At 39.0% G+C, this 26506-nt stretch overlaps 1 protein-coding gene across 8 annotated transcripts in view; it reads left to right on the forward strand.

Annotated features, from left to right (window-relative positions):
* PLXNB2 (plexin B2) overlaps positions 1-26506 on the forward strand; it is a 519751-nt gene that overhangs the window by 360390 nt on the left and 132855 nt on the right. For 7 of the 8 annotated variants that reach the window (XM_061640183.1, XM_061640184.1, XM_061640185.1 and 4 more), the window contains 3 exons: positions 13114-14230; positions 23387-23569; positions 24781-24903. In XM_061640183.1, the coding sequence (XP_061496167.1) occupies positions 13127-14230; positions 23387-23569; positions 24781-24903 (1410 nt within the window). In that variant the 5' untranslated portion in view covers positions 13114-13126. The remainder of the gene's footprint in view (positions 1-13113; positions 14231-23386; positions 23570-24780; positions 24904-26506) is intronic. The other variant, XM_061640190.1, reaches the window with a different exon arrangement.

A 26506-nucleotide genomic window follows, 5' to 3' on the forward strand; every position in this document is an offset into this window, starting at 1 on the left:
TGTGCAATGAATATAGTGATGATATCCAGATCTATATTTCACTAAGTAAGCATCCAAGAGCACCTGTGTTGCATCTAATTTGTGTTTTGAGGCAGAGTTTGAACAGGCTGCTCTGGTTTGGTTGGTCCTTTCTCTGATAGATGATGGTAGTTTCCCTATCTGATCAGGTTAGGCACATATTAGTCATACCTGGGAGCACCTTTTATCAATTTCATCTGTTTTGTAGGATGAGTCTCTTTCTCAGAAGCTGGCTGTCCTTGTATGAACTTAGCCACTGTCTTGGCTGTCTCTGCTGTGTGCACCCCATCCATGTTGGGACATACGGTTACCATTATTAAGAAACTTCCTAAATGAAATTCATAGCTGCTCAGTTCTAGCGTCTTTTTTTTAAGAAGATGCAAAACTGAACTGTGTTCCAAAATGCCTGTGGCTGATTTGCACTCTGACATACCAGCTGAGGTAGTATGATCACTAGAGAAACTCATTGTCTAGAAGACAATGTTGTTTGGCAGACTTTTATTATTATTATTATTATTATTATTAAATTTTATTTATACCCTGCCTTTCGGCCAAAGGCCCTCAAGGCGGCTAACAAAGAAAAATAAACATAGGTATAAAAATACAATATAAAAATACAACAAAAATACAATAAAAGCAATACAATTTACAAAAATTAAATTAAATAACAAATAGCATCATAATAACAAATTAAATTAAATAATAAATAACATTATCATTATTATTTTTGACAGTGGTGCCACTAGTCAAGTCCAAAGCGCGAGTGCCACTTCAGTGTATGTAGTGAAGTGCATATGCAGACGACAATCTGTCTTGAATTGGCCCTAAAAAAAATTCATACCTTATCACAAGCATTTTGCAGCAGTTACTTGAAGAGATTTATTTGAGGTTATTCAAAAAAGCAACTGTTTTAATACATAATATTAAATAACTTAAAGCTCTTGACAGCATTTTCCCCTCTGCAGACTTTATTTAAAAGTTTATATATGGCTTAGAGGAATTCTAAAATTTAACTCATATCACCATTCCGGGTGGTCTTTCTGAAGCTACTCTTTGATTTCAGCAGACTTCCTGCTTTGTCTTTCAGGAGCCCACATAATAGCTGATAGATGATGAGAGGTGACTTTCAATGTCCATCTAGGTGGTGAATAACAGAAACAGAATAACTAATATTAGTTTTCCATTGACTCCAAACTTTTATGTGTTAGGTATCTACCATGATGATATTTTGAAAATCTATTATATGGCAATACTAAGAAATGTTTTGTAGATGGAACACAATTGCTAGATCCCTGAGTGTGCTCTGCTGAGCACACACATAGATAGGCTGCCCTGTTAATTTTGGATCGTTTGCATGCAAAGGAATAAAAACATGAATATTCTGCTTCCACTGAAAAGCACAGAAAATCTGTCCTGAAGAAATGGCTGTATTAGAGCAATAGTAGATAGACAGTGATTCCCTAGAATTCCCAAATTAATCAGATTCAAACAACTAAGAAAATGTTCAGGCCTATTAGCAAAGCATTACTAATTTTTATTATTTATTTATATATTTATTTAATTTGTATCCCGCCCTTCCTCCCAGCAGGAGCCCAGGACAGCAAACAAGGCACCAAAAACACTTTAAAACATCACAAAAACAAATCCCAAAACACTTTAAGACAAAACAGCGTTAAAAACATTTAAAAAACCTTTTTAAAAGGGTTAAAAACATTATTAAAAACGTATTAAGCAATTCTGACACAGACTAATTTTTAGTTACAGTTACTGATAATGTAGTGCACACACTTGTGGAATAACTGTTCCAAATACTAGTTCAGAAACCATATTTGTTGGTAATGCACTGATGTTTGTCTTATAAAACAGTGAATTAATGGCTATTCTGGAACGTCGTAAAATTCAGAGTTCTTTCAAAATGGAATGTTAATCTCCTGGGAAGATGTGGTTGATAATAAAGTCGTTTTTATACACGTGACACGTTATTTCCATAAGTAGGTAGGTGAAATTGCATACTTGGAAATATTCTGGTCCTTGAGCTGGGATGGGGATGTCCATCCAACACCCAGACAAAATCCACATGTGGATGATATTTGGATCAATATTTGATTTACTCCTTCAGCTCCTGGACTAGAAAGTGATGTTATATGCCCAGAGCTGTTTCTCTAGATCAGGTCACCTATGGTTTTACCTTTTTTGTGTGTGTGAGCAGGGGAACCCCCCCTCTCTCTGTGTGTGTGTCTATGTGGGTGTGTATTCATAAGCTAATTGTCCCTTTTATACACAGACAGAATTGTCTTCAGATTATCTAGTATCCCCTTTCTGTTACCCACATCTCCCCTTTCAGATGAATTCAGACTGACTGGATTTAATGACTTACGTTGATATTTGATATCATAAAGAAAGTAGCCTGACCATTTTCTTCAGATATTTCTACAGTGAAAAGATTCATCTGGGATTTAGGCCCACCCAGTGACAGGCACATTCCTCAAAAGCAAACTGGTTTTCTTTTGAATTAGTGTAACACACCTGAGGAAGAAAAAGCTATGGATTATCTTGGTTCCTAGAACTGGAAAATGCTTGTTAGGGCACTTTTTGAAGCTCAGAAGCTCCAGTTGCTCTTGGCTCTCTGAAGGCATTTTTTTCATTTTCCCTGCTGCTTTATGTTCAGTTCTGTGAATTCTATTTGGTTATTGGACTTGCTTATTAAAAACATGTAATTATGTTATTGGATCTTAAAATTGACCCAGTCAGAAGAAGAAATTGCATTGTTACCTTGTTGCTTTGAGAATCATTGCCTCATCTTCATGTTGTTGTTGTTATGTGCCTTCAAGTCGATTACGACTTATGGCGACCGTATGAATCAGCCACCTCCAAGAGCAGCTGTCATGAACCACCCTGCTCAGATCTTATACGTTCAGGTCTGTGGCTTCCTTTATGGAATCAATCCAGCTCTTCTTTAACCTTCCTCTTTTTCTACTCCCTTCTGATTTTCCCAGCATTATTGTGTTTTCTAGTGAATCATGTCTTCTCATGACGTGACCAAAGTATGATAACCTCAGTTTCATCATTTTAGCTTCTAGTGACAGTTCTGGTTTAATTTGTTCTAACACCCAATTATTTGTCTTTTTCGCAGTCCATGGTATGTGCAAAGCTCTCCTCCAGCACCACATTTCAAATGAGTTGATTTTTCTCTTATCTGCCTTTTTCACTGTCCAACTTTCACATCCATACATAGAGATCGGGAATACCATGGTCTGAATGATCCTGACTTTGGTGTTCAGTGATACATCTTTGCATTTGAGGACCTTTTCTAGTTCTCTCACAGCTGCCCTCCCCAGTCCTAGCCTTCTTCTGATTTCTTGACTGTTGTCTCCATTTGGGTTAATGACTGTGCCAAGGTATTGATAATCCTTGACAAGTTCAATGTCCTCATTGTCAACTTTAAAGTTACATAAATCTTCTGTTGTTATTACTTTATTCTTTTTGACATTCAGCTGTAGTCCTGTTTTTGTGCTTTCCTCTTTAACTTTTATCAGCATTCGTCCTCATCTTCATAACTATTCTGAACTCACTATTTCTTGTCAATGGAAATGGTTTGCTTAGTATATAGCTGTTTGTATCATTTATTCCTAAAGGTGCCAGTGAAGCTTTCTACAAAGGGTTTGCAATGCAACTACTATGCCATCTACAATAGTTTGCATGCAGATATTGCTGCACCATCCTTAAAAGCTGAGCATTTTTTTCTACTGTTAGGGAGGAGACACCAGCAAAATGATGTCATCCCAGTATCCTCCTTTGAAACATAGGTCATTTTTATGGTGTCTACATAACATATTCATAAGTATTTTTATTCTGTAACTTAATGTTGCCATTTTTGTAGTAGAAACCCCTGGAAATAACTTGAAGGGTTTCCTCCTGTCAAAAGGAATTAACTTAAACTGAATTTTAAATAAGTAACAGCAGCCCCTGCAGGGTGTGAATGGGGGCAGGAAAGGAACAGGTTTCTTAGGGGAAAGTGCTTTGCAATTCAATTAATCCCAACAGATGTCCTGGGCAAGTGAGGGGCCTTGATAGTTTTGGAGGGAAGAAGAAAGAATGCACACAGCTTGAGATTGGTGCTGAAAAGGACTGCATAACTAATCAGATGCTGTGTCAAAGACTCTTTATAGTTCACAGTTCTGTGAAATTTCTGAGAGCAACCCTGGACTTGTACTGCTGTGGAACTGGGAGTTTAAATATAGGTGGAGAAGAAAGATTGATTTGGGGCATCAGAGCAAAGCATAACAAAGCTTGGTTTTAGTGTCAGATTCCCAAGGAGGTTTCTTCTGCATCTTTCGACAAATCTCATAGGTCCACTTCCAGTATTTCATCTTAAATATATGCCTTATGGCATCTGAAGATGCATGGAAACTGTGCTGTGACAATTATGCTATCCATGCCTAACTTTGTGCAGCAAGATTCCAGCACTGCTGAAAACTTCTTAGCTGATCATCTCTTAAAAGCAGTAGGATGTCTTACTGTAATTTACCCAGTCCTTTTTCAAATAATCCCAGATTAAGTTGAAACTATCAAATCAGTAAGATACAGTAACTAGGATGCTGGGCTTGGCTATGGGAAACCCATGTTCTGAGGCTCATTCACTGGGTGGCATTGGACAACTTGGAATCTCTCATATGTGTCCATGATGCCCTTTTTGAAGAAGTGAGGAGGATAATAGAAATTGGGCACATTGTGCATACATCCTTCTCACATGTTAATCATACAGTGGAGCAGAAGGCGAGGCAAGGCAATCCTTGGCCCACTACATGTACAATCTTTCTGGATTTGAAATTTCCCACAGGTTTTCATTAATTAGGCTGCACCTATGACATTAATGAAATTGTGGATCGTACAAGTCTGTGTGATGTTGTGGCTAAGAATGCCAACAGTGAGCTAGGAAGTCACCAAAGGGATAATAATGTTATCCTACCTCATACTTTATCTAAGTAATCTTTTACAACTGTCATACATAGAGAAACAATTTAGAACAAGGGTGGAGAATCTGTGGCCTTCCAGGTGATGTTGGACTCCCATCAGCCTCAGTCACTTTGGCCAGTGGGTAGGGATGGTGAGAGTTGCAGTCTACCAACATCTGGAGGGCTGCAGTGCATATTTTTTATGTATTCATCACCATCATCATCGTCATCATCCGTCCTTCGATCCAGAGGTTCTCAGGGTACACAACATGACATTAAAATCCAATACAGCAAGTCTAACATCAAGTATAACAAAACTGAACCAATAGACATAATGAAACGATAATCAAGCAGCAGAAAAACTTAACATTTAAATTGGCCATCTCCATAGACCTGAAGGAAAAGATACTTCTTAACTTGACATCAAAAAACTGTTAACAATGGGGGACAGCCATATCTCCAGTGGGAGGGAGCTCCATATCCATAACAGAGAAAGCCCTGCTCAGTGCTGTCACACAGTGACTATAACTGTTGATGGAACTACAAGCAGGGCTTATCCTACAGATCTTAAGACAGGGTCAACAGAGAATAGAAGAGATTGACCTTCACATACTTGGGTCTCAAGCCATGTATGGCTTTGTACATCAAAAGAAACACTTTAAATTGGGCCCAGTAGCAAATAACAACCAGTGCAGCTCAGTGGCACATGCATTCATTTTGCCAATAAGATTTCTTCAACATAGTAGGCTCTCCCCTATGCTTGATCACAATTGCTAGGAAACTTGCCTCCTGAATTCCAGCCATCATCTGGTTTGTTTCATTGCCTGGAGCTCCGCTGAAAACCACTGCACTGCAGCTCGTGTCAGAGAGGGCATCTTGGAACAATCATGTGCCAACTATGCCAACTGGAAAATCCCCCAGAGCAGTCAGGAATCCTTGGATCCCATAAACCTGGGGGGGGACCACTATATGTATGGTGGTGGTGGTCATGTGATGGTGGTGCTGGCGGTGTACCTCTGTGGATCCCTAAAATGCAAATATTGAAGGTTCCTTGTACTGTCTTCCACACTTGCTCCTATCATCTTGTCAAACCCTGCAAGAGGATCCTGGAATTCTCTGTCCCAAGGTTGTGGAATGATCTTACTCCTGCAGTGCATAATCACCTGTTTCTGTGGACTTTTTGAAGGGGATATTAGCCACACCTTTGTTACTTTGCTTTCAGTATAGCTTTTTGGTGTGGAGTATTTTCTTTTTTATGTTTCTTGTACCTTGGAAAGGTGGGTGACAAATGCTTACAGTAAACAAATGCATAATGAGACAGAAACATTGTCAAAGTAGCTCACAAGTCCGTTATGTCCAGAAGGAGGCCTTTGTCTAAGTATAAGGAGTTTGCTAAATACAGCTGGTCTGTAGTTATGTCTGTGATCTCTCTCTGTTTTACTAGACACTCTCCCTAACTTTTTAGAGCCTTTATAGGTTTTTATCCTCCCGCAGCCTGGTTTAAGACCCCAAAGGAAGCTATGTGCACTATCACTTACTCTGTTTATGTATCTGGTCATAAAAATGTAGCAACTGCTACCAGGTAGGAGCAGAATTAGTGGGTGGCTATAAATGTCATTATGGTCATTGGGCATGGGCATATGACTCTTCCCTCCCTTGCCTGAAACTTTCCTGAAGATTGAGTATTGATTTTTTTGGTCTCATTAGCCAGGAGAACTGATGAGACATGCAGTTCCAGCAAGCAGTTTACTGTCCAGGCAACTTAGACTTCTGTTTTGGCATAGTCTGTGAGATTCTCTTTCCCCTTCTCCCCCTCCCATCCCTGTTCTATGCTTTTTGTTTGAGCACTTCATGCTGTGTGTACACACACAAATGTGTGTGTGTGTTCTTGCTCTGCTAGGTTAGATTTCCTTGTCTTAAATTGTTGTTCCTGGAGGTCTGGCATTTATCTTTGCCGGTTTAGAGCTTTTAGGTCTGGCTTGAGCACTCTTTGAGCTTTCCAAAACCTTTCCTCCGTAATGTCAGTGGTAGATGGTTCTGTGATTAACGGTCAGAATGTGATTGCTGTATCACAGACTCTTTCCCTGATTTTTCCCTCTTAGAATAGTAGTTTGTGCTTCGCAGGCCTATCATTAGGTGTTTTTTTTCCCCACTGAAGGAGTGGGATGTCTTGGAAGCCACTGAGGTTACAAAAGAGAGAGAGCCTTTATCTGTATTTTCTAGGACTATACAGTTGCTAGATAAACATTTAAGACTACTACTCCAGAATGGGGAAAATCATTTAAAGTGTGAGGAAGTGAGGAAACATTATGCAAGGCAGAGGTGGGTGAAAGCACTTGAAACACTGGAGAAATCCTAACAACTAATCTCTTAAAATTCAGTCATCACAGAGCTGGTTCCAATGTAACATTTTACTAAAGATCATTCAAAATGATGTCTGCCAAGCAGTACACATGCAAATAATTACATTAGAAATAAATATGCATGGAGATTTTTCAAGGCAGATCTACACTAGATTTCTGCCAGCTCTCCCACTTAGAGATTTTAGCTAAAAATGCAGATGGTCATTTCTGACATTATTTTTACTTTTGAATGGGAATCATATTAAAAGGCACGTCTGTGGCCTATTACAGAATGTGTGCTCAGGAATCCTCACATTCATTAAAGTTCATGAAATCCCATTGCACATCTCTCTAACTTATTCTGATTTCAACCCAGCCGAGTCTCCTCCCCCTCCTCTGCTTGCCCCTCAAACCTTCAGTGCTTTGTTTCTTCTGTTTTACATATGGGCACAAGCACAGCTGCCTGTGTACCATCTGCCAGACTTGCATGCATGTTGAATTAGTGTTCTGTAATAGATGGTGGAGTATTTGTTGTTCCTGAAGGTGCATATACTCCACTGTATCCTGTTGCTTATGAGTTCATTAATCAGCTTTATTGATTGTATATTAGAGCTAAGTAAAAAACCAGCTGAGTCTCAAGTAATTATTGATGCAGAAAGGCAACAAGACAACCAAAGCAGGCATCAAAAGAGAAGAAGAACTGTGATTTGGTGTGGGTGGTCTATAAGATGACCAGGGGTGCTAATGTGTGTATTGTTTTAATGAAATTAATTTTAACCAAGATTTTTGACAGGCACAAGGCTTGGGTGTACATCACTTCAGTGGTTTTTGGTAGCAGAGAATACGATTTAGAAATGCTTAAATTAATTAATAAGACTTGTTATAAGTTGAGACATTAGTGTCCCTAGAGTAGAGAACCTCTAAAGTCAAAGGCAGCTAAACTGATTTTGCTGCCTACATGTGATTGCGAAAAGATGGTAGTTGTCCAGCAAGCTATAATAAATGGCTGCCCGGTGGGTTCTTGCACTGGTTCAGTGCTACAGTGTGAGAAGTTTGAGGAAAGCCACTTCCTTTAGTTATCACAGCTGGTGCTGTTTATTATATTAGCCAGGAAGAGTGGTAGGAATCAACGCAGGCTGAAGCACCCTTCATGCCTGGGCTATGGAGAAGAGGAGCACTGAATCACCTTTTTCAGTCACTGAGGAAATAATATATACATAATGCTTTTTCATGAATGGTCAGAACATAAGAAGCTGCCTTATACTGAGTCAGACCAATGGTCCATCTAGCTTAGTATCATCTGTACTGACTGACAGCAGCTCTCTGGGTTCCAGGCAGGAGTCTTTCTAAATCCTACCTGGAGATGCCAATGAGGATTGAACATGGGACCTTCTGCATGCAAGACAGATACTCTACCACTGAGCTACAGCCCTTCCCCAAGGAGTGTTTCATGTATGGTATCTAGGGTTACCAGGTCAGAAGCATCCCAAAGCCTGAGCCCTAGTAATGTCATTAAGCATGATACATTAAGCATCAACCACAGTCTTTGAGCATACCATTCCAACAAAAACTTTTCTCCGATTGGAAATTAACATAAATATCTTCTAAAAGAGGGTGTTCCCAGGTCCAGCTGAAGTGACGGAATCATTCCTTCTCACTTAATTAGGCACCCTAGGTAGGGAACATTTAATCTAGCCTACTTGCTTCTGGCAAGAAAGGTTTAAGTGCCCTCAGGCCAGGCCAGTCACCAGAAGGTCATTGTAGGAAGAAGGGAGCCTAGTATTGTGGAGGTGTTAGATGGGAGCACTCAGGAGAAAAGATGGATGTCCTTGAAGGCTGCAATTCTAAATATACTTACTAAGGGACTAAGCCAAATGGAACTCAACAAGACTTCTGAGTAGATATAGTTACAATTGTGCTGGTGGTAAGGCTTGACTAGGGATCCTCTGCAAAGATAACAATATCCAACGAGAGTTGGCAACCCCCTGCCTGGAATGCCTTGCCCCGTGGAGGACTGCAGGAGACAATAATTTTCAGAATATATAATAATTGTCTTTGTTTTTCTTTAATGTTGATGGTTTCTTATTTTTTTTGCCTGTTTCTTATAAAAAGGCAAAACCAAAGAAATGCTAGGTTCCCGGCAGTTCAGCAGCTTGTAGCTCCACTTGTAAGAATTATTTTTTTAAAAAAGGTTTAAGAAGGTTAATTCAATTTGTAATTATTGTCTGAAGCAAACTATATTTTTAATATACCAAGCATGACTATTTTGTGGAAAACCAAGTTATATATTATCCATTTTATGTTCCTAAAGTAAGAGTTTTGATCTGTAAAGGGTGCTAAGTATGTATGTATGTATTGCATACTTTTCCATTTTTCCTAAGATTTCAATTTTTTTTTACTGAAAATGCCCCAGAAAAAAAAATAGTTCATTGGCTTCAAAATTTCAGAAAAGTTGCATCTCTATTTTTGGGTAAAGTGCTTGAGCATATACCGGTTGAGAGTTAACAAACAGAAATTAAATCTAGAAGAGTGGTTATTGGTCAGGAGGCTTACCAGTCCAGGGATAGTATTTCAGCCTGTTCTGGATGGGCTTGAACTCTCTTTAAAAAACCAGGTTTGTAGCTTGGGGGAGTACTCTGCAACCTAGCCTTATTATTACATGCTCAGTTGTTGGCTGTAGCCAGAAATGCTTTTCCCCACCTTTGATTGGTAGGTCAGTTGAACCTGTTGCTAGTATTGTCAGACCTGGCAATGGTCCCCCCTTCATCTTGATAGGACTGCTGTATTGAGCTCTGTGTGGAGGCTGCCTTTGAAAGCTACACAGAAACTTCAACTGGGGCAAACTGGGGCAAATTGCTGGGATCATGTGAGCCCCTTATTGTATCAGCTGCACTGGCTTCCAGTTAGTTTCCAGGTGCAATTGAAGGTGCAGGTGCTACCCATAAAGCCCTACACAGTTTGGCACGAAGCTGCTTGAAAGGTCAATCAGCTGTTGCATACATAACCCTTGTAGATGCTATTGTTTTCTGAGGCAAAGTTGCTGACAGTGCACAGGAGGGCTTTCTTTGTCATGGTACCACCTAAGTAGGGTTCTCTGCCCTAAGAGGTTAGGTCATTCTCCTCTGTATTTGTGTTTTTCTGGCAACTGAAAACATTTTTTTATTTATTTTTACAAAAAACAGGTTTTTGATTCTGTTACTGCTTAAGGAATTGAATACAAGTGCCATTTTTTGGTTTTGCTACTGTTTTTAGCTTAATACTTTGTACTTTTAATCACTGAGTTATTGGTTTTTATTTTTTCTTATTTCTGTTGATAAGTCACTTGGAACAACTTGTGTAGAGACAAAAAGTGGGGTATAAAGTTTGGGAATAAAATTTTAAAAAAGGTAGAACTGCAGCTAATAAGAAAACTGCTGCCAAAAATGACAGCCACTAGTAGGAACATGCACAATGTTGTGACATCTGGACAGGGAGCAAGTTTTACTCCATGTTAGAACAAGAGAAAACTAGATACAGAGCTGCCATTTTTATGGCAACCCTGTGTGCCTCATTGTGCATAGTTTCTTTCATTTTTAACCTGCCCTTCATCACACAAGTGATCCCAGGGCAGGGTGCATCAAATATGCTATTATCAACAAATAAGTCAAGCTAGCTATACAACCATTCCAGTAAACTTTAAAACAATATAAAATCAATTGAGGTAACTACTTTTCTTTACAACAAAGTTTAGTGGCCTAATATATTAGGTACCCACATCCAATAAAAGCCTGGCTAAAGAGTTAGGTTTTTAAGCAGCAACAATAAACAACCAATGTTGGCACCAGCCAGGTTTCAAGAGGAAGGACGTTCCAGATCTGAGGAGCCACAGCTAAGAAGGCCCCTTCATGAGTTTTAAAGGTACAAATCTCACTCAGGGACAGACTAGCAAGTGCGGCATCCCCAGCTGATATTAATATGTGGACAGGATGATACAGGGAAAGATGTTCCTTCATGTAATAGGGTCTGAAATTGTTAGGGCCTTATAAGTCAGCATTAGAACTTTGAAGCAGGCTTGATAGCATCTAGGCAGTCAGTGCAGGCTCTTGCTGCAGCATTCTGCACCAGCCCCAGGTTCCAAAATGTTTTCAAGGGTAGCCCGCTCTGGTTAATACAGTAATTTAATCTGTAATAATTTAATCTGCAAGTTACCAGAGCATGGCTAACTATGCCAGCAACAGCTGGAGCTGGTGGATCAGCTGGAGTATTATCAGTTGCAAAAAGCATTCCAAACCATTGATGCCATTTTAGCTTCCAGCATCAAAGATAAATCCAAGAGCACCCCAGACTATGCACCTGTTACGTTAGAGGGAGTGCAACCCCATCCAAAACAGGTAATCTATTCAATTGCCAGGCATGGGAACCACTTACCTACAGGACCTCAATCTCGTTGGGTCTCAGCCTCCATTTATTGGTCCTCATTCAGCCCAATACTGCCTTGAGGCACTGTGCCCCCAGATCCCCCAGTGAACTCTTCCAGTGGCTTCATATAGATATTAAAAAGCATGGAGGAGAAATATGGAGGTCTGGACAACACAATAATCATGGGGGTGAGCAGAAATCTCCTACTGCCATTCTCTGGAAAGGGCTCTGCCAGTAGGAATTGAACCAACATTTCACCATGATTTAGACCCTCAAACCACAGACCAGCTCCAGAAGGATATTCTGATATGGTATCAAAAAGCCAATGAGAGATCCAGGGGGATTAACAGGGTTGCACTTTCCCTGTCTCTCTACTGGTACAGGTCATCACTCAGGGCAACCACCATCACTTCAGTGCCAAAACCGGGCCTGAAGCAAGCACAAAAGTGCCAAGCACACAACTAATACTTATGGGACCAATGGAACAAATATTGTTTAGTATAATGTTGCTGTGATTCTAACTGATATAAGGCCTCCAAAGTGCTCCATATACATTAGGAGGGTAGGATAGAAATTCTTATATGAATAAAATGCCTTATTTTTTGCAAGCTGTTTCTTTGCTCTAATTTTGACAACCTCTTTAGTAAACAAAAGCCTTGTATTTCTAATACAGCAACTCCAAAGTATGCCAGACAGGCCTAGCTTTATTCAAGAGATGCTCTACATTTTTATGCTATGCATGTCATTAATATACAGGAAAAGGATATGTAGATGAATGTTTATCCTAGGGGGAAAACCCACCTGCCTGTCCATATTCCAGCTATCAGTTAAAATGAAGTTTCTTCTCGGAGTTTTCATAATTCTGTTGTTTAATAGTGAAGACTAAGATCTTACTGACATCTTTCATAAGAAGAACAACTTGACCTTAAATGATTCTCCAGGCATTACCAAACATGACTGTACACAGTAATAGTTCCTCCCGTAGTGCCCAACCTGTTGCTAAAACAATCCTCCAGTTACTTTGAGGCATATCACTGTCAAAAGCACTGCAATGCGAAGGCAACGTCTCTCTTCCACCTGACCCTGTCCTTACCTGCTTCATTCTGGTCCATGCAAAATGTTTGTTTTGTCTGTTGCTCAGCTGAAAGAGAAGAATCTCAGATGGGAAAGAAAATCTAAAAGCAGGATTGAGTGGGTGAAAAGTGGTAACCTTGACAGCTACGTAGCATGGAATATCCGTTCATGTGTCAGGTGATCAGGGCTTGCTAATGAAATGATTTACAATTGAAACCTTCAATATTTTTCAGTATTGGGGGGGAGGCTCTCCTTTAAATTATAGCCTCCACAAAGAACTTTGATTTTTACCTCTATGTAATATCTTTTCTGTCTTTATTTCTCAGGTATCACAAAGAAATGGCTGTTTGGATTTGGACGTTGAGCATTCTGACCTACTCCTGTGTTTCCTGTGCATTAAGGCCTAGGAAATGGGATTCGTTCCTGAGTAACACAGAACTGAGCCACCTGACAGTAAACTATGACACAGGGACAGTCTATTTAGGAGCAGTAAATGCCTTGCATCAACTCACAGAGGAATTGAAACCCTATCCATCGGTGGATGAGGTATTAACTGGGCCACATCTTGATAACATAATGTGCACACCTCCCATTGATGAAAGCCAGTGCATTGAAGCAAAATGGACTAACAATCATGTCAAGATCCTTTTGCTGGACATACAGGAGAGAAGAATTGTGGTTTGTGGGAGCCTGTTTAAGGGCATTTGTTCCATTAGGGAGCTCGAGAACATTTCAAATATAACTTACTATGAGAATGGCAGTGGAGAGAAATCATTTGTTGCAAGCAATGATGAGAAGGTAGCCACAGTGGGGTTGATTACCTCTTTGAAAAAAGGTCGAATGATGTTTGTGGGAAAGGGAAATGGGCCAAGTGACAATGGGATCATTGTCAGCACTCGACAACTTTTTAATGGGGATGGGAGAGAGATTTTTGAACTATATGCAGATGCTGCTGTTATTAAATCACTATATACTTCCTCAGGCACACAACAGTTTCTTTACATCTTTGAACACAAAAAATATGTATATTTTATTTTCAATCAGCATGAAAAGCAGCCCCTTAAAAACCGGACACTAATTGGGCGACTCTGCAAGGAAGATGAACATTATCATTCCTACTTTGAAATGGACTTGGAATGTAAAGATGTAAGTGGTCCTTACAACCAGTGTAATGCGGCCTATGCCTCTGTACACGGTCAGATTCCAGCATCATCAGGACAAGAGGATGGTGTCCCATCACAGGATAAAAAGCTAATTGCACTTTTCAGGAGGATCAACAAAGATAAAAACTCGGTAGAATCTGCCATGTGTTTGTTTTCCTTGGAGCAGATCAATGAAAAAATGGAAGAAAAAAGGGAACAATGCTATATGAAGGATGCACGAAATGTATTTTACAAACCATTTCGAACAGAAAGTCCTCCGTGTACCACTTCATCTCACCAGGTAATATGAAAACCTTTTTTATTTTATTTTTTTATGGGACAGAACAGTTGAGCGGTCACCCAGTGGTTGAGTGGTTCGTATTTTCAGTCTGTGAAGCAAAAGTGTGCAATCTAGGGGCTGGAGAAAAAAATATTTCAGCACAGGGTTTTTGTTTTGTTTTGTTTGTGTTTTTGGCTCCGGATATATTTTTGCATAATATGCGCAATCCTCCTCTTCTCTGGCAATATTATTTCACAATATATTATATTATAAGATTAATATTTCAACTGGCAAAACAGTAATCTTCCTAGTATTCACTTTCAAAGCAAAATATAAATTTGCCCATTCAGGAATTTTAAATGGACACAATCCAGTCAAAATTAAGCATCAAAATCCTATTGATCTGAATTACACAGATTTTGCATGTGCTTGAATGTCTCATGTTGAGATAAATCCAATTTAAAAATGCTTCACTTTAGCTGGGTAATGTCTCCAACTTCCATCACTATAATTCATAGCAGAAATCAGCAATAGGATTTTGCTTTATGGATCCCACTGAACAAACCTTGATTTATGCAGTTGGGGAGGACAAAATTGGTTTTTTTTTCTTTAAGAAGGCATTTGTTATCAGTTGGGTTTCTAATTACTTTGGAAAAGCTACAATTGAAAGATTCATTTTTCTCATTCCTCGAGAGAATAATTTAGGCAGAACAATGTTAAGTGTCAGAGTAATTATGACAAGCTTATGTCTGATTTTTATGGCTTGTATTTGAAACTTAGGCAATTCTTTTCTTAAATAACTGCCTAAAATGCTGCCTTTTTTGCATTCCTAGACTTTACAAGGGCACTTCACACACTATACTGTACAAGAGTCTGTACCCATGTACAAATGTGTCATGTGAATGACTGAGGTCATTTTCATTTTAACAGTCAACCTTAAAAAATGTAAAATATCAATCACCGATACTGCTGTAGCTGAGTTACGTGTACCTGCATATGACTGCCTGCAGTGTTTTGTGTGTGATCTGTACTCAGTTAACAATCCTAACCTCTCAGTGTAGAGAGGTAATTTGTGCCTCTCTGTTTTCTCTGGCATGTCGGCTAACTTTGCACACTTTTTGTAAAGGAGAAACTTGAGCAAATGAGGGTGAGAGGAGGAGGCGCCTGTCCCCTTCTGATTTCTGTGTGTGTAAGACAGCAGGTGACAAAGTACCTTCCTGCATTCACTTGCTGGGACAACAAAGACAGTTTGGACAAGGGTAGAATTCCCCCGTTAAGATTTTCTAAGCCCCAGAGGGATGGCAGCACCAGTGGGGTGCACAAGCAAGGCTTTTGGGAGAGCCCTTCTGGCTCAAAAGTAGATAGCCCTCCAATGTTCAGGAGGGAAATTGGTTCAAACAAGGTGCCTTCAGCCTCCTCCCTTACTGATCTGAAGCCATGAATAAGGCTGCCTGTGCTTTCCACAATATACTGACTGTATCCATGTGAGCAAATATATATATATTTCTAACAACTGAATTTAAATAAAGCATTTGTTGGGGAGGGGCGAACAAGAGAAGATTGCTTTCCTGATATTAAAAATCAGCTGCCCAATTTTTGCCCCACAGCAGTAGTGGCTGGAAGTCTTTGTTTTAAACTATCTGTTTCTGTCGGTTTTTCCAGGGCGAGGGAGAGGGCTGTTTCCAGAACTGCAGTTGCAGTTATTTAGAACTTGGGATCATAGAGCTGTCTCCCAATAAGGAGGAAAAAATGTGATCCTATGTAACCCTAGAAGTGTCAAAGAAATGTTTAAGGCAAAGAATGAGTATGGGAGAAAATGAAGGAACAGGGTGTGGGACGGGCTTTAAATTGTGTCATACCTCATGTGGTTGATAGCAGCAGGAGGAGCTGTTTGACCCCAGTAGTAGGATGAAACTGCTAAGGCGATGAGTAGAAAGTTGGCTCTGTGTGCATGTGTACTGAGACCTGATGTGTCCAAGCACAGATAGTAGTTGTGTGCTGCCCCTCTTTCTGTAATTCATTCTTTGAAGTTGGGTGCTAGTGTTGGAATGGAGTGGGAGGTCTGACTGTCTCAGAATATCTGTGTGTGTTTTACTGTGCTGTCCCAGGTCAGGTTTAGCAATGACAAAAGGAATATGGAAGATGTCTGTATCAATGGTTATTATCCATAGCATCTAAAGATGTGTTTGGGTTTGTGTGAAGGGTTCGCAGGGATTAGTGTAAATAGCAGGGGTGGGTGGGTATGTCTGTGTCTGTGAGAAAGGCCTGATAGGCTTAGAGTGATCAGACCCAGAAAATTCAGAGGGATCTTGATAATGAAGGAAGCATTGCATCTTCCAACCCCACTTTCTGCCATGTTAACATCGTTGCTACATAAGAATGGAATTGCTCGTAAAACTGAATTTTGTGCAGTGTGGTCACAGAGTGGTCAAAACAGTAACTGACATTTTTTTAAAAGGATGCTTATACTTGCACCATTTGGATCTGTCATTCACACAATTATTACATTATTTCAAGTAATATATATGAGTATATGATATCTAAAGGTCTGTAATTCTAGTGGTTGCTTCTGAAAATACATGTGTTTAACAAAATCCAAATGATTTTCCAAACTTTATATAAATTCAGAAATAATAAAACTTTTTGATCTTATGTGCATGATTTCCCTTTTATTATGAGGTTGATTGAGATTATGATTATGCCATTAATCATCAGCTAATTTTTTCCAGAAATATCGTTTGAATATTTTCAGAATATTCTGAAAAATAGGATTATTAAGAAAACATTCTTAAAACAACAAAAAAGACTTGAATGACACAGAGTACTTAAACATTTTTAGTTATCTGGCTATAAAGTCACATTTTAGCAGTAGCCCCATTGAACACACTAGAACTTACTACTGTAAGCAGCTTTTAAATATAAAAGCAACAAGAATCATTTGCGTTTTAATGGCTGGATCAAACTAAAAACATTAGCCAATTTACTCCAAATCCAAGAATTCCTTGTTTTGACAGTTTGTTAATCAAGAATTTTCAGTATTGCAGCAGCAATGAAAAGGTTTCAGCAAGAATCACCAGTATAGTGCCCTGGGGTGCACATGCGCCCACAGGGTTTCCTCCCCAAAATTAGGCATGAAAGAAGCATTCCATTGTAGTCAATAGAATAGATTACAATGTGTGCTTGGATTGGGGGCTGGGTGACCACACATGTATAAAGTCCTGTACAGCTAGAGAGCATGATACCTGAAACATCATTTTACCCCTTATATACCCAATAAATCACTGACCTCTGCAGGTGAGGGTCTTCTGTAGATATCATCTCATCTGGAGGTCCATTTTGCACAGCATAGGAAGTGGACCATTAATGTTGTGGCACTTACCCTTTGGAATTTCCTCCCCTTAAATATTAGACAGGTGCTATCTCTGTTGCCTTTTCAGTGCCCATTGAAGACCTTCCTCTTTCAACAAGTCTTTTAGATAGTTTATCTCAGTCTGAATCCAAATACCAGTTGCTGGAAACTGCAGGAGGGTAGAGTGCTCTTTGCACTCAGGTCCTGCTTGCGGGTTTCCCATGGGTAACTGGATGGCCACTGTGAGAGCAGGATGCTAGACTAGATGGGCCCTTGGCCTGATCCAGCAGGCTCTTTTTATTTTCTCATATGTTGGAAATGTTTTTAAGGGTTTTTTAAAAGATGTTTTAATTCTTTTAAGATGCTTCTAAAGATGTTTTGAAGATATTTTTAGCATTTTTGTTTGCTGCTCTGGGCTTCTTCTAGGAGGATGAGTGGGATATAGATTTAAATTTAAATAATGATAATATAGGGATTACAATGCAATGGATGATCTGTTACATGTGAATAACTGTACAAGTGTACAGGTCAGCAGTTTGGGTACACATATGCACAGATTGTAGACACATTGAACGTAATGTGTGAACACCACTACTGACACTTGTCATTCCTCCCCTCCCTCTCCACTTGCCAACCAGAGTAAAAAGTAGCACAGCATGATGTCAGCAATTAGTAACACATGATTATGCTTTTGCAGTTCAGTCAAATGTCAAATTTCATGTGATTTGCAATTGTAAGAAAATTCATTTTGGGATTTATTGAAAGATCAGTCCTAATGTCTTTGAAAAAGCAATGAGATCTAAAGCTCTATAAGAGCTCTAGTGCAAACACAAATCTCCCATGGTAACAAGGGCTTAGCACTCAGTGCGGGACAGCTTTACACATGAAATGCTGGAGAAAGGGGGTGTTACATGTGCAAAGTTTAGGTCAATATTGAAGTCACTGCCTTGCACTGACGCATCTCGGCATGTGCTTTGGAGAGAGTCAGTTACAGCTTCAGATGTGCAACTTATCATTTTCCTTGTTAATGCTCATTTGTTATCTGATTTTTGAAGAAGAAAAATGAAGAAATCTTTGTTGTTCAAAGCCATAGGCCACCACAATTAAACAAATGTAAGAAAATACAGAATACATATTTAAAAACAGATCATATTACAAGAAAACAGAATTCTTCAGCATAAAATGGAAGAGCAGCAGTACAATTCAAATAAAAGTTCTGATCTTTAAAAGAGATGTTTGCATAACTTTTGACACGGAGATCAGAGGCCTAATAAACAAATTATGAAGGAAGTAAATTGATTTACTTTTCAACATGACATAAACTTGAGTTCAGTTATTCCTTTTGTATTCAACTGTCAAGATGGTACTCCTGAAAGGTCAACAGCATGATGCCATGCTTACATGTGGACACTGTGCTCCTGCCTGTACAAGTTATAGTCTATGGGGTGGGGGTGGGAAAAATTACTGGCATCACTGGCTTTCAGGAAGCTGAGACAAGACTGGGTTCACCATGCACAATGACCACCCTGCCTCCAGCAGTCTCAGCCTTCTCATAAAATCTTATCAGACCACAGTAGAGATATCACAGTTCTGGAAATTTTGAAGCCATGGAAAAATATATGGGAGGGGGGTTGAGGGGGAGAGCAGAAATTTGGAGGAAAATTTAAATATTTGCAATGCTTCTTTTCTTACCAGACCTAAACTATTTTACTGCCTTTACCACATAAAATGTATAATTAATTGTTAGAATATGAAATTGTGCTACTTGGCATATTTATGAAATGTAAAAGTATAAATGCTTTGGTTTTGTACAACCAAAATTGCAGATGTACCAAGTTGTAATCCACTTCCTTTTGTGGGTCTTGGCTAGAGTTCAATTCTCAGCCAAAATTTCAGATTTTCCCTATAACTGTTCTATTACAGCTTCTGCCCCACCTCATGACCTTTTTGTCCTCCAGCAAGACAGGGTGATAAGTTGCTTGTTTGCCAATCTGTATAGTAGGATGTTTGTGTCATACTCATTTGAGGGGAGAAGTGAAACATTGGACCACAAGAGAGGGGCTAGGTCAAAACTAGCTTCTAGTATCTTCAAAATAGACCAAAGAAAAAACATTAGCAGCAATTGACAAGCAACAAAGCCCCGCATCCTCCTCCTATGAAGATGGCAGTGTTTTTTTAAAAAAAACAATCTTTCAAAGCATTTCCCTCACTTTAAAAGAGAAAATATTTAATAACGGGTTTTTTTAGGGTTCTCCCAAATTCCCTATTTTTCCATTTTAAAAATGGGGGGGGGAAGGAATTCACCAAGGAGAAAAACAGTTTTCCAGTTTTGTTCAGGGCCTTCCCTTCTCTATACCATCCATAGTGCCTCCACCCAAGCACGGGAGAGCTCCCTGCTACAGCCTCTGCAAGCAAGGGCTTCCTTACCAAGAATCCTCAAGTCCAAACAACTGATATGGATGCCTTCTCAGTGGTGGCCCCCAGATTATGGAATGATGTCTCTGGCGAGGTGCGCCTGGCACCATCACTGTTATCTTTTCGGCGCCAGGCCAAGACTTTCCTCTTCTCCCAGGCATTTTAGCATGTGTTTTTTAATTTTTTTTAATTGTTTTTAAAAGATCTGTTTTAAATTTGTATATTTGTTTTTAATGTTTTTAGTTACTGTAAACTGCCCAGAGAGCTTCGGCTATAGGGCGGTATACAAATATAAATAAATAAACTGATATAGATGCAGAGCATTTCCCACTACTACATTAAAGCCACTTGCAGCAGTTTGGAGTGAATTTGGTGTCATTGGTACCATATATCCAACCCACAGAATATTTGCACTTATATAGGTATGTGTGCAGCCAGCCATCCAGAGACCCCTTTACAGGGGATACCTCTGCAAGCAGCTTGGGTAAGGGAATGATTGTAAGTAAACGAATTAAAATAGGATAAAACAATGGTCTGCCAGTTGCTGTGCCAGAGGCACAGCACAACACAGAAGTAAACTATTTCAAATAGAGCTCACTGAAATAATTGCAATTAAATTTTCCCCCCTTCAAATATACATTTCCAATAGTGGAGAACAGTTCAGCTAACAGTATTCAAAACACACAAACATTGAGTTGTTCACAATAATTTTATGTCATTTTATTACCCTTTCTGCTGCCATGTTTTGCAGTTACTACTTCAGTTAAAATCACTATGGGTCTGCAAACTCAATCAGATACACAGCCATCCAAGATAGCAGGTATTGGGTAGATTCTCATGGGAGAAATGAATGGTCCTCCAAGTTTCCATACTCTAGAGGCATTGCCTGCTGCTGTCATTGATGTAAGTAATTTTTTATAGTCAGAAAAGCTGTTTGCATTCATGGCAGTGTGTCGTCAACAGTATCAGGTTGTTCCAGAGTGCAACCCACAATAAACACCAACTTAGATGATGGTATGCCTTTATTTCTGATTTGGCTTTGTGGCGTTAGCTGTATGAACACCAGGGCCACTAGGTGGTGCTGGGCAAGGAGAAGGGAAGAGGAAAATGGACTTCCGGGAAGGGTGACTTCGCTTGTGCCTGCTTTTGAGACGGGGTCCCGCCTCAAAAGAAGCTTATTCAGATATAAATCAGTCAGATCATTTTTTTTTTTGACTGATGAAATTTCTCCCGGGCAGGGAGAAACGTAGAGATCAACCTCAAAAGCCTGTTTTTGTTGGGAGGACTGGATTTCATTAATTTATGAGAAAAGGTCCAGCCAGCAATGCCGGACGGACTTCCGAACAAGCTCTATCTGATTAATGCGATACGTTTATCTTTTCTTCAAAGAGAAAACGGACTAACGGGCAAGCACCCTTCTTTCTATTATTTTTTTTACTTGGTTTAAATTGTTGCAGCAAAAAGAGATTTGTCAAATGAATCAGCTTTAAAGAACTTCTGGGTGAGCTATAACTCTTCTCTGTTATTCACGAAATTAACAGCTTATCTCTGTTTCTATTGCAAAAAGCTGTCCTGGAAGTGCATTCTAAAGATATAAACAGAAGAGGGATTTCTATTCCGAGGAACATTATATTGTCTGGGACTATTCTCTTTTTGGTCTATTTTATTTTGACGAATCTGCTTCTTCACGACGCCACTAACTGTTTTGATGCTGGGAACTAAATTTGTTTTGTATTCTTGAACATAGAGAGATAAGGCAGGCTGCTCTGTTTATACTGTGATGTCATCAAGCCTGGAATATTAACCCAATTGTTGCTGAAGTAAGAAGTGGTTCTTCTTTATTTTTGTTTTGTTTTGTTTTCGTGGTTTTAAAAATGGCAATCAAGAAAGTGGCTGAGAATCTGGAAGTAATTATGTTTCAGAAAATAATGGATGAGATTGAGATAACGAAACAAACCCTGCGACAGGGCAGTAAGGAGCTGAAAATTGAACTGAGTAAAATGACGCAGGAGCTTAAAGAAATAGGGGATCCTGTGAGAGAGGAGAATGAGATCAGAGATGAGAAAAGAAAAAATAAAGGGAAGATACAAGCCCTGGAGATTGGAACAAATGTGGAATTGGAAAAAGATCTGGAGTTTATGGATATTAGAAATAAAATCTACTGTTTGGAATTTAACGTTATCTCTGAAGAAATTAATGAAGATATTAGAGATAAAGTTATCAATGGCTTGGATAATCTTCTGGACTGGAATGACGTGATGGAGCTTGATATAGAGAAAATCTATGGAATTAACTGCAGCCATGTGACAATGGAAAAACTCTCAAGAGATGAGCCAGTGCATTTTGTAAAAAAGAACAGAGATATGACTTTACAACAATATTTCAGCAACTTATTCAGAATTGATGGCAAGAAAATATTTGGGATAGAGGAAATTCCCATCAGACTCTTATTATATGACTATGGTTATGACAGCAAGATTATTATGGAATACTGATAATGGAAGATTGGACACTGAAATTACTGGACTTAACAGGACTATTGAAGATGGAAGATGGAATTAATAGGGATAATGGAATAATGGCTATTGAAATTATTGGACCTAACAGATTTTGATGAGATGGATTAATCGATATGTTTATTTGGACTATGGTTATGACAATAAGATTATTATTATTATTAACGAGATGGATTAATCGACATGTTTATTAGAAGAAAAATTGATAGATATATTTCTTAAAGAATTGAAACCTCTCTTTGACTTTTTGTGGAAAGAATAAAGTAATGTTTATGAGATTTGATGATTAATTAAGATAACTACTGGAGGAAAGTGATTTTATAATATAATTTAAGAGACAGGATTGTTATATATTGTAGACCTATAACTGATTTGATCTGCGACAAATGGGAAGTCAACATTTTATTTTTTTGTTTAATTTTTGTTTTGTTTTGTTTTTTGTCTTTGAATGTTTTATGATTTTGTTTTGTATGTTTTATGAAAATTTGAATAAAAATTATTGTAAAAAAAAAAGAGAGAGAAGGGAAGAGGAAAATAAATATAGCTTTCCGTGTCTATACATGTAATCCAAGATGGCAATTACTACATAGTGTGCACTCTCTAGGGCAGCCTTTCCCAACCGGTGTGCCTCCAGATGTTGTTGGACCACAACTCCCATCAGCCTCAGCCAGCATTGCCAATGGCTGAGGCTGATGGGAGTTGTGCTCCAACAACATCTGGAGGCACACCGGTTGGGAAAGGCTGCTCTAGGGAGTAATTTGAATGTTGATTGAAAACATGGTTAGGGTGTCCAAATGGTTCAAAACTGAAAAATTGTAAATAATTTCAACTTCATCCTAGTTGCATCCTAATTAGCCATCTGAATGTTTTGTTTCTATTTCTTGCTTCATTTCTTAGAATTCAAGCCAAACATTTCCATGTGGTTCTGAACATTTACCATACCCTTTGGGAAGCAAAGAGGGAATTACTAGGGAACCTTTATTGAAGAAGGAGGGCATTGATTTAACTGCAGTGACCTTTGCAGTAGAGAATGGGCACACTGTAGCATTTGTTGGAACATCGGATGGCAGAATCCTGAAGGTAACCTAAATGTTTTAAATGTTTTCAAGTTAAAAAAAACATGGTGGCCTTTTTTAAAATATAAAAAAGCTATGCTCAACATGAATCAGCTTACAGACATAAAGTTATCAGAGATGTTGCTTGACTTTTAAACTTTGAGATCACAATTTGTGAATAGTCTTAACTTATCTTTCAGTCCAACATCAATAAAACTTTATGTTCAAAGATGTCCTTCTCAAAGACTTTAAGCCTGTACCTGTGTATTTGTATTGAAATTCAAATAAACACAAGCCCATTAGGCTGGCAAAAACCTAGCATGCTTCCCGTTTGTTGCAATTGGTATTTAGTAGAGTTAGTAGAGTGAGATCTTCACTTAATCAAAGCCTGCAAGAATTCTTCCTTGTGTTAAAGCATCTTTCTTGTTCCCTTCTCAACAAATTATTGGAAGTGTAATAAATCTGCACAGTGCAGATTTGGAGATAGAAAATGTTTATGAGCCAATATAGACAAATGGCCATACCAACCGAACATTGCTCTCCCTCCTCTCCTTGTATGGTCAGATTCTCTCAGGTTCTCAGAAAACCATAGTTCACTGTTATGTCCAAAATGGCAAAACTATAATTTGTTCAAAGTACATATGGCCTATAAACTAAAATTGGGAGCCCACTTCAATTGATGTCTCCAATTATGACTTGCAAGCAAATGATTTGTGCAAATCATAGTTAGATATAACATCAAACTCTGGTTTCCGATGAACAGGAGAGCAAAGGAGCAAATTGGACCACTTGAAAGAAAAGGAGCACATGAGCAAAGCTAGATCCAGTGACCAAATGACTCAATATCAGTACCAAATGAAAAACTAATATGACTTAGAATAAAAGTCTAAAGCATTAATAGATATCCTTAATTAGAAAAAGGACCAGAAAATAGATTACGTTAATTTGGTAATATCTTGTCTGTAATTTTGAAACCTGGACCATATTTCCATCATAACACATGAAAGAAAATAGCAAAGAGTGCTGGTCAAATAGAAACTGATAATTTAGCCTGAACAGGACAAGATTTTGAAAGAGCAATAATGTTTTGAAAGAACAGTGCTTTTTTATCTCAAATTATTTCTTTGATTTATTTTTAAATAAAAATGTCATAAATCTAAATGTGTTACAGCCTAAGAAATCTTTGTTCTTTATTAACTAAAACAGCTAAAATAATGTAGTTAATATGTATTTCAGGTGTTTTTGGATAATCCTGAAAAGGAATATGCCGGTGTTCTTGTTGAAAAAAACAAGCCTATCAAGAAGGATCTTGTCCTTGATGCTCGCCATGAGAACTTGTATGTGATGACTGCAAAAGAGGTACAAAATGTTTGGAAACAGTAAGGAAACTTTAATGATCATGTTCAGTTTGAACATATGTTTCTTAGGGCATATCTACAGGGTAGTTCAACTCTCCATTGTGATGCTCAGTGACAATCACAAAAATACATACGAATAGTCCCTTGAGTAGGGACATAATTTTGTCACATAAAAGAATGAGTTACTGAGGTGCTCATTTCAGTTGGTAGTCTGCACATGCCACAGAAGTGTGATTCCTTTAGTTTCACTCAGCAGGTGACTGTGCAGACTTGTTGAAAGTGCACAGAGAAAGCAGCCCATAGGATAGACTAACTTCCTAATTGAGAGTAGATTGCTTATCCTCATGAGACTGAGAGGTGCAAGAACTCTGCATGTATGCTAATACTGAATTATGCACCTAATAATTAGCCAACTGTCAACACAAGCATGAGCCCTTTACTTGGTCCCCATGAGCCTTGCACAGAAAAAAGGCTTCCTTCTAACTAGCACTGTCTCACTGCTAATTTAATCAATGGCCATTTGTATTCCCTAAGATTAAACCCCAATCGCCTCTGCTTCCTATGTGGGACACCTGTCACTCAAGTCCAAACATGGTATGGACTTAAGACACCTTGTCCCAATTCTCTCCCTCTCTCTCTTTTGTATCCAGCCTCATCCTCAGTCTAATCCCTTTTTGTCTCAGGTATCTAGCTATCTCCTCCTCTCCCCTCCCCTTACACCACATTGTTCAATCTGTTTGCTTGGTCTCTGCGGTTCCTCCATGACTGCACATTGCTCCAAGTCCAGCTGGATCCCTTTGTTGCTTCCGCTGTTCCCCATTACCTTGCTTCCTTTCTCTGCAGTTGTTTGTTAGTTTATTTGTTTTGCTCAGGTTAGTCAGGTACCTTAAAGGAACACAAGTCTCATGCACTCCCTTAAGGACAGTTTTTCTACTTTTGAACAATACTGGAAGGGTTCCAAGGAACCCAGGCTACCACTAGCTTTAAATTCTGATGAAAGTGGAAACCTACCATCTGCAGACTTTGAGAGGCAGACTGTGGCATAAATCCACAAGCCCAGCCATTCAATAAACTCTGCTACACAGCTGCAAGGCCACACCCTGGGGTCACAGTGAATCTGTGAAAGTGCTCCTTCTGTTTTTCTCTCCTTGTAAAAGAAAACCATCAGCATTTCCTTTCCTTGCTTACCCTCCATTTCCTAAATCTTGCTACCCTTTTCCTCACAAACCAGTTACGTTTGCATTTGAACATTCTCTCTTGTGTGCTTAGGCATCTAGTTTTATTTATTTATTTATTAGATTTATATCCTGTCCTTCCTCCCAAAAGGAGTCAAGGGCCAGTCCAGTGGATTCCCTAGTGCCATTCCTTGCTCTTTATGTCACCACTGTTAGGTTCATCACCTCCATCTGTTCTATCTCTGTCATAGCAGCAACTTCAGTGTAAAATGGTGATCCAGGTATGTGGGTTTGAGTAGCCATTTTGCTGTGACTAACCATATTGCCATTCTGTAACATTGCATTTGGAGTTTCAAGCTGCTAAGCCATTTTACTCTTCTCACTGTTATGATGTCTATGTACAAGACCAGCATCCCCTGTATAGATCCC

The sequence above is a fragment of the Rhineura floridana genome, chromosome 8, assembly GCF_030035675.1.
Source record: "Rhineura floridana isolate rRhiFlo1 chromosome 8, rRhiFlo1.hap2, whole genome shotgun sequence".
In the NCBI taxonomy this organism is placed as follows: domain Eukaryota; kingdom Metazoa; phylum Chordata; class Lepidosauria; order Squamata; family Rhineuridae; genus Rhineura; species Rhineura floridana.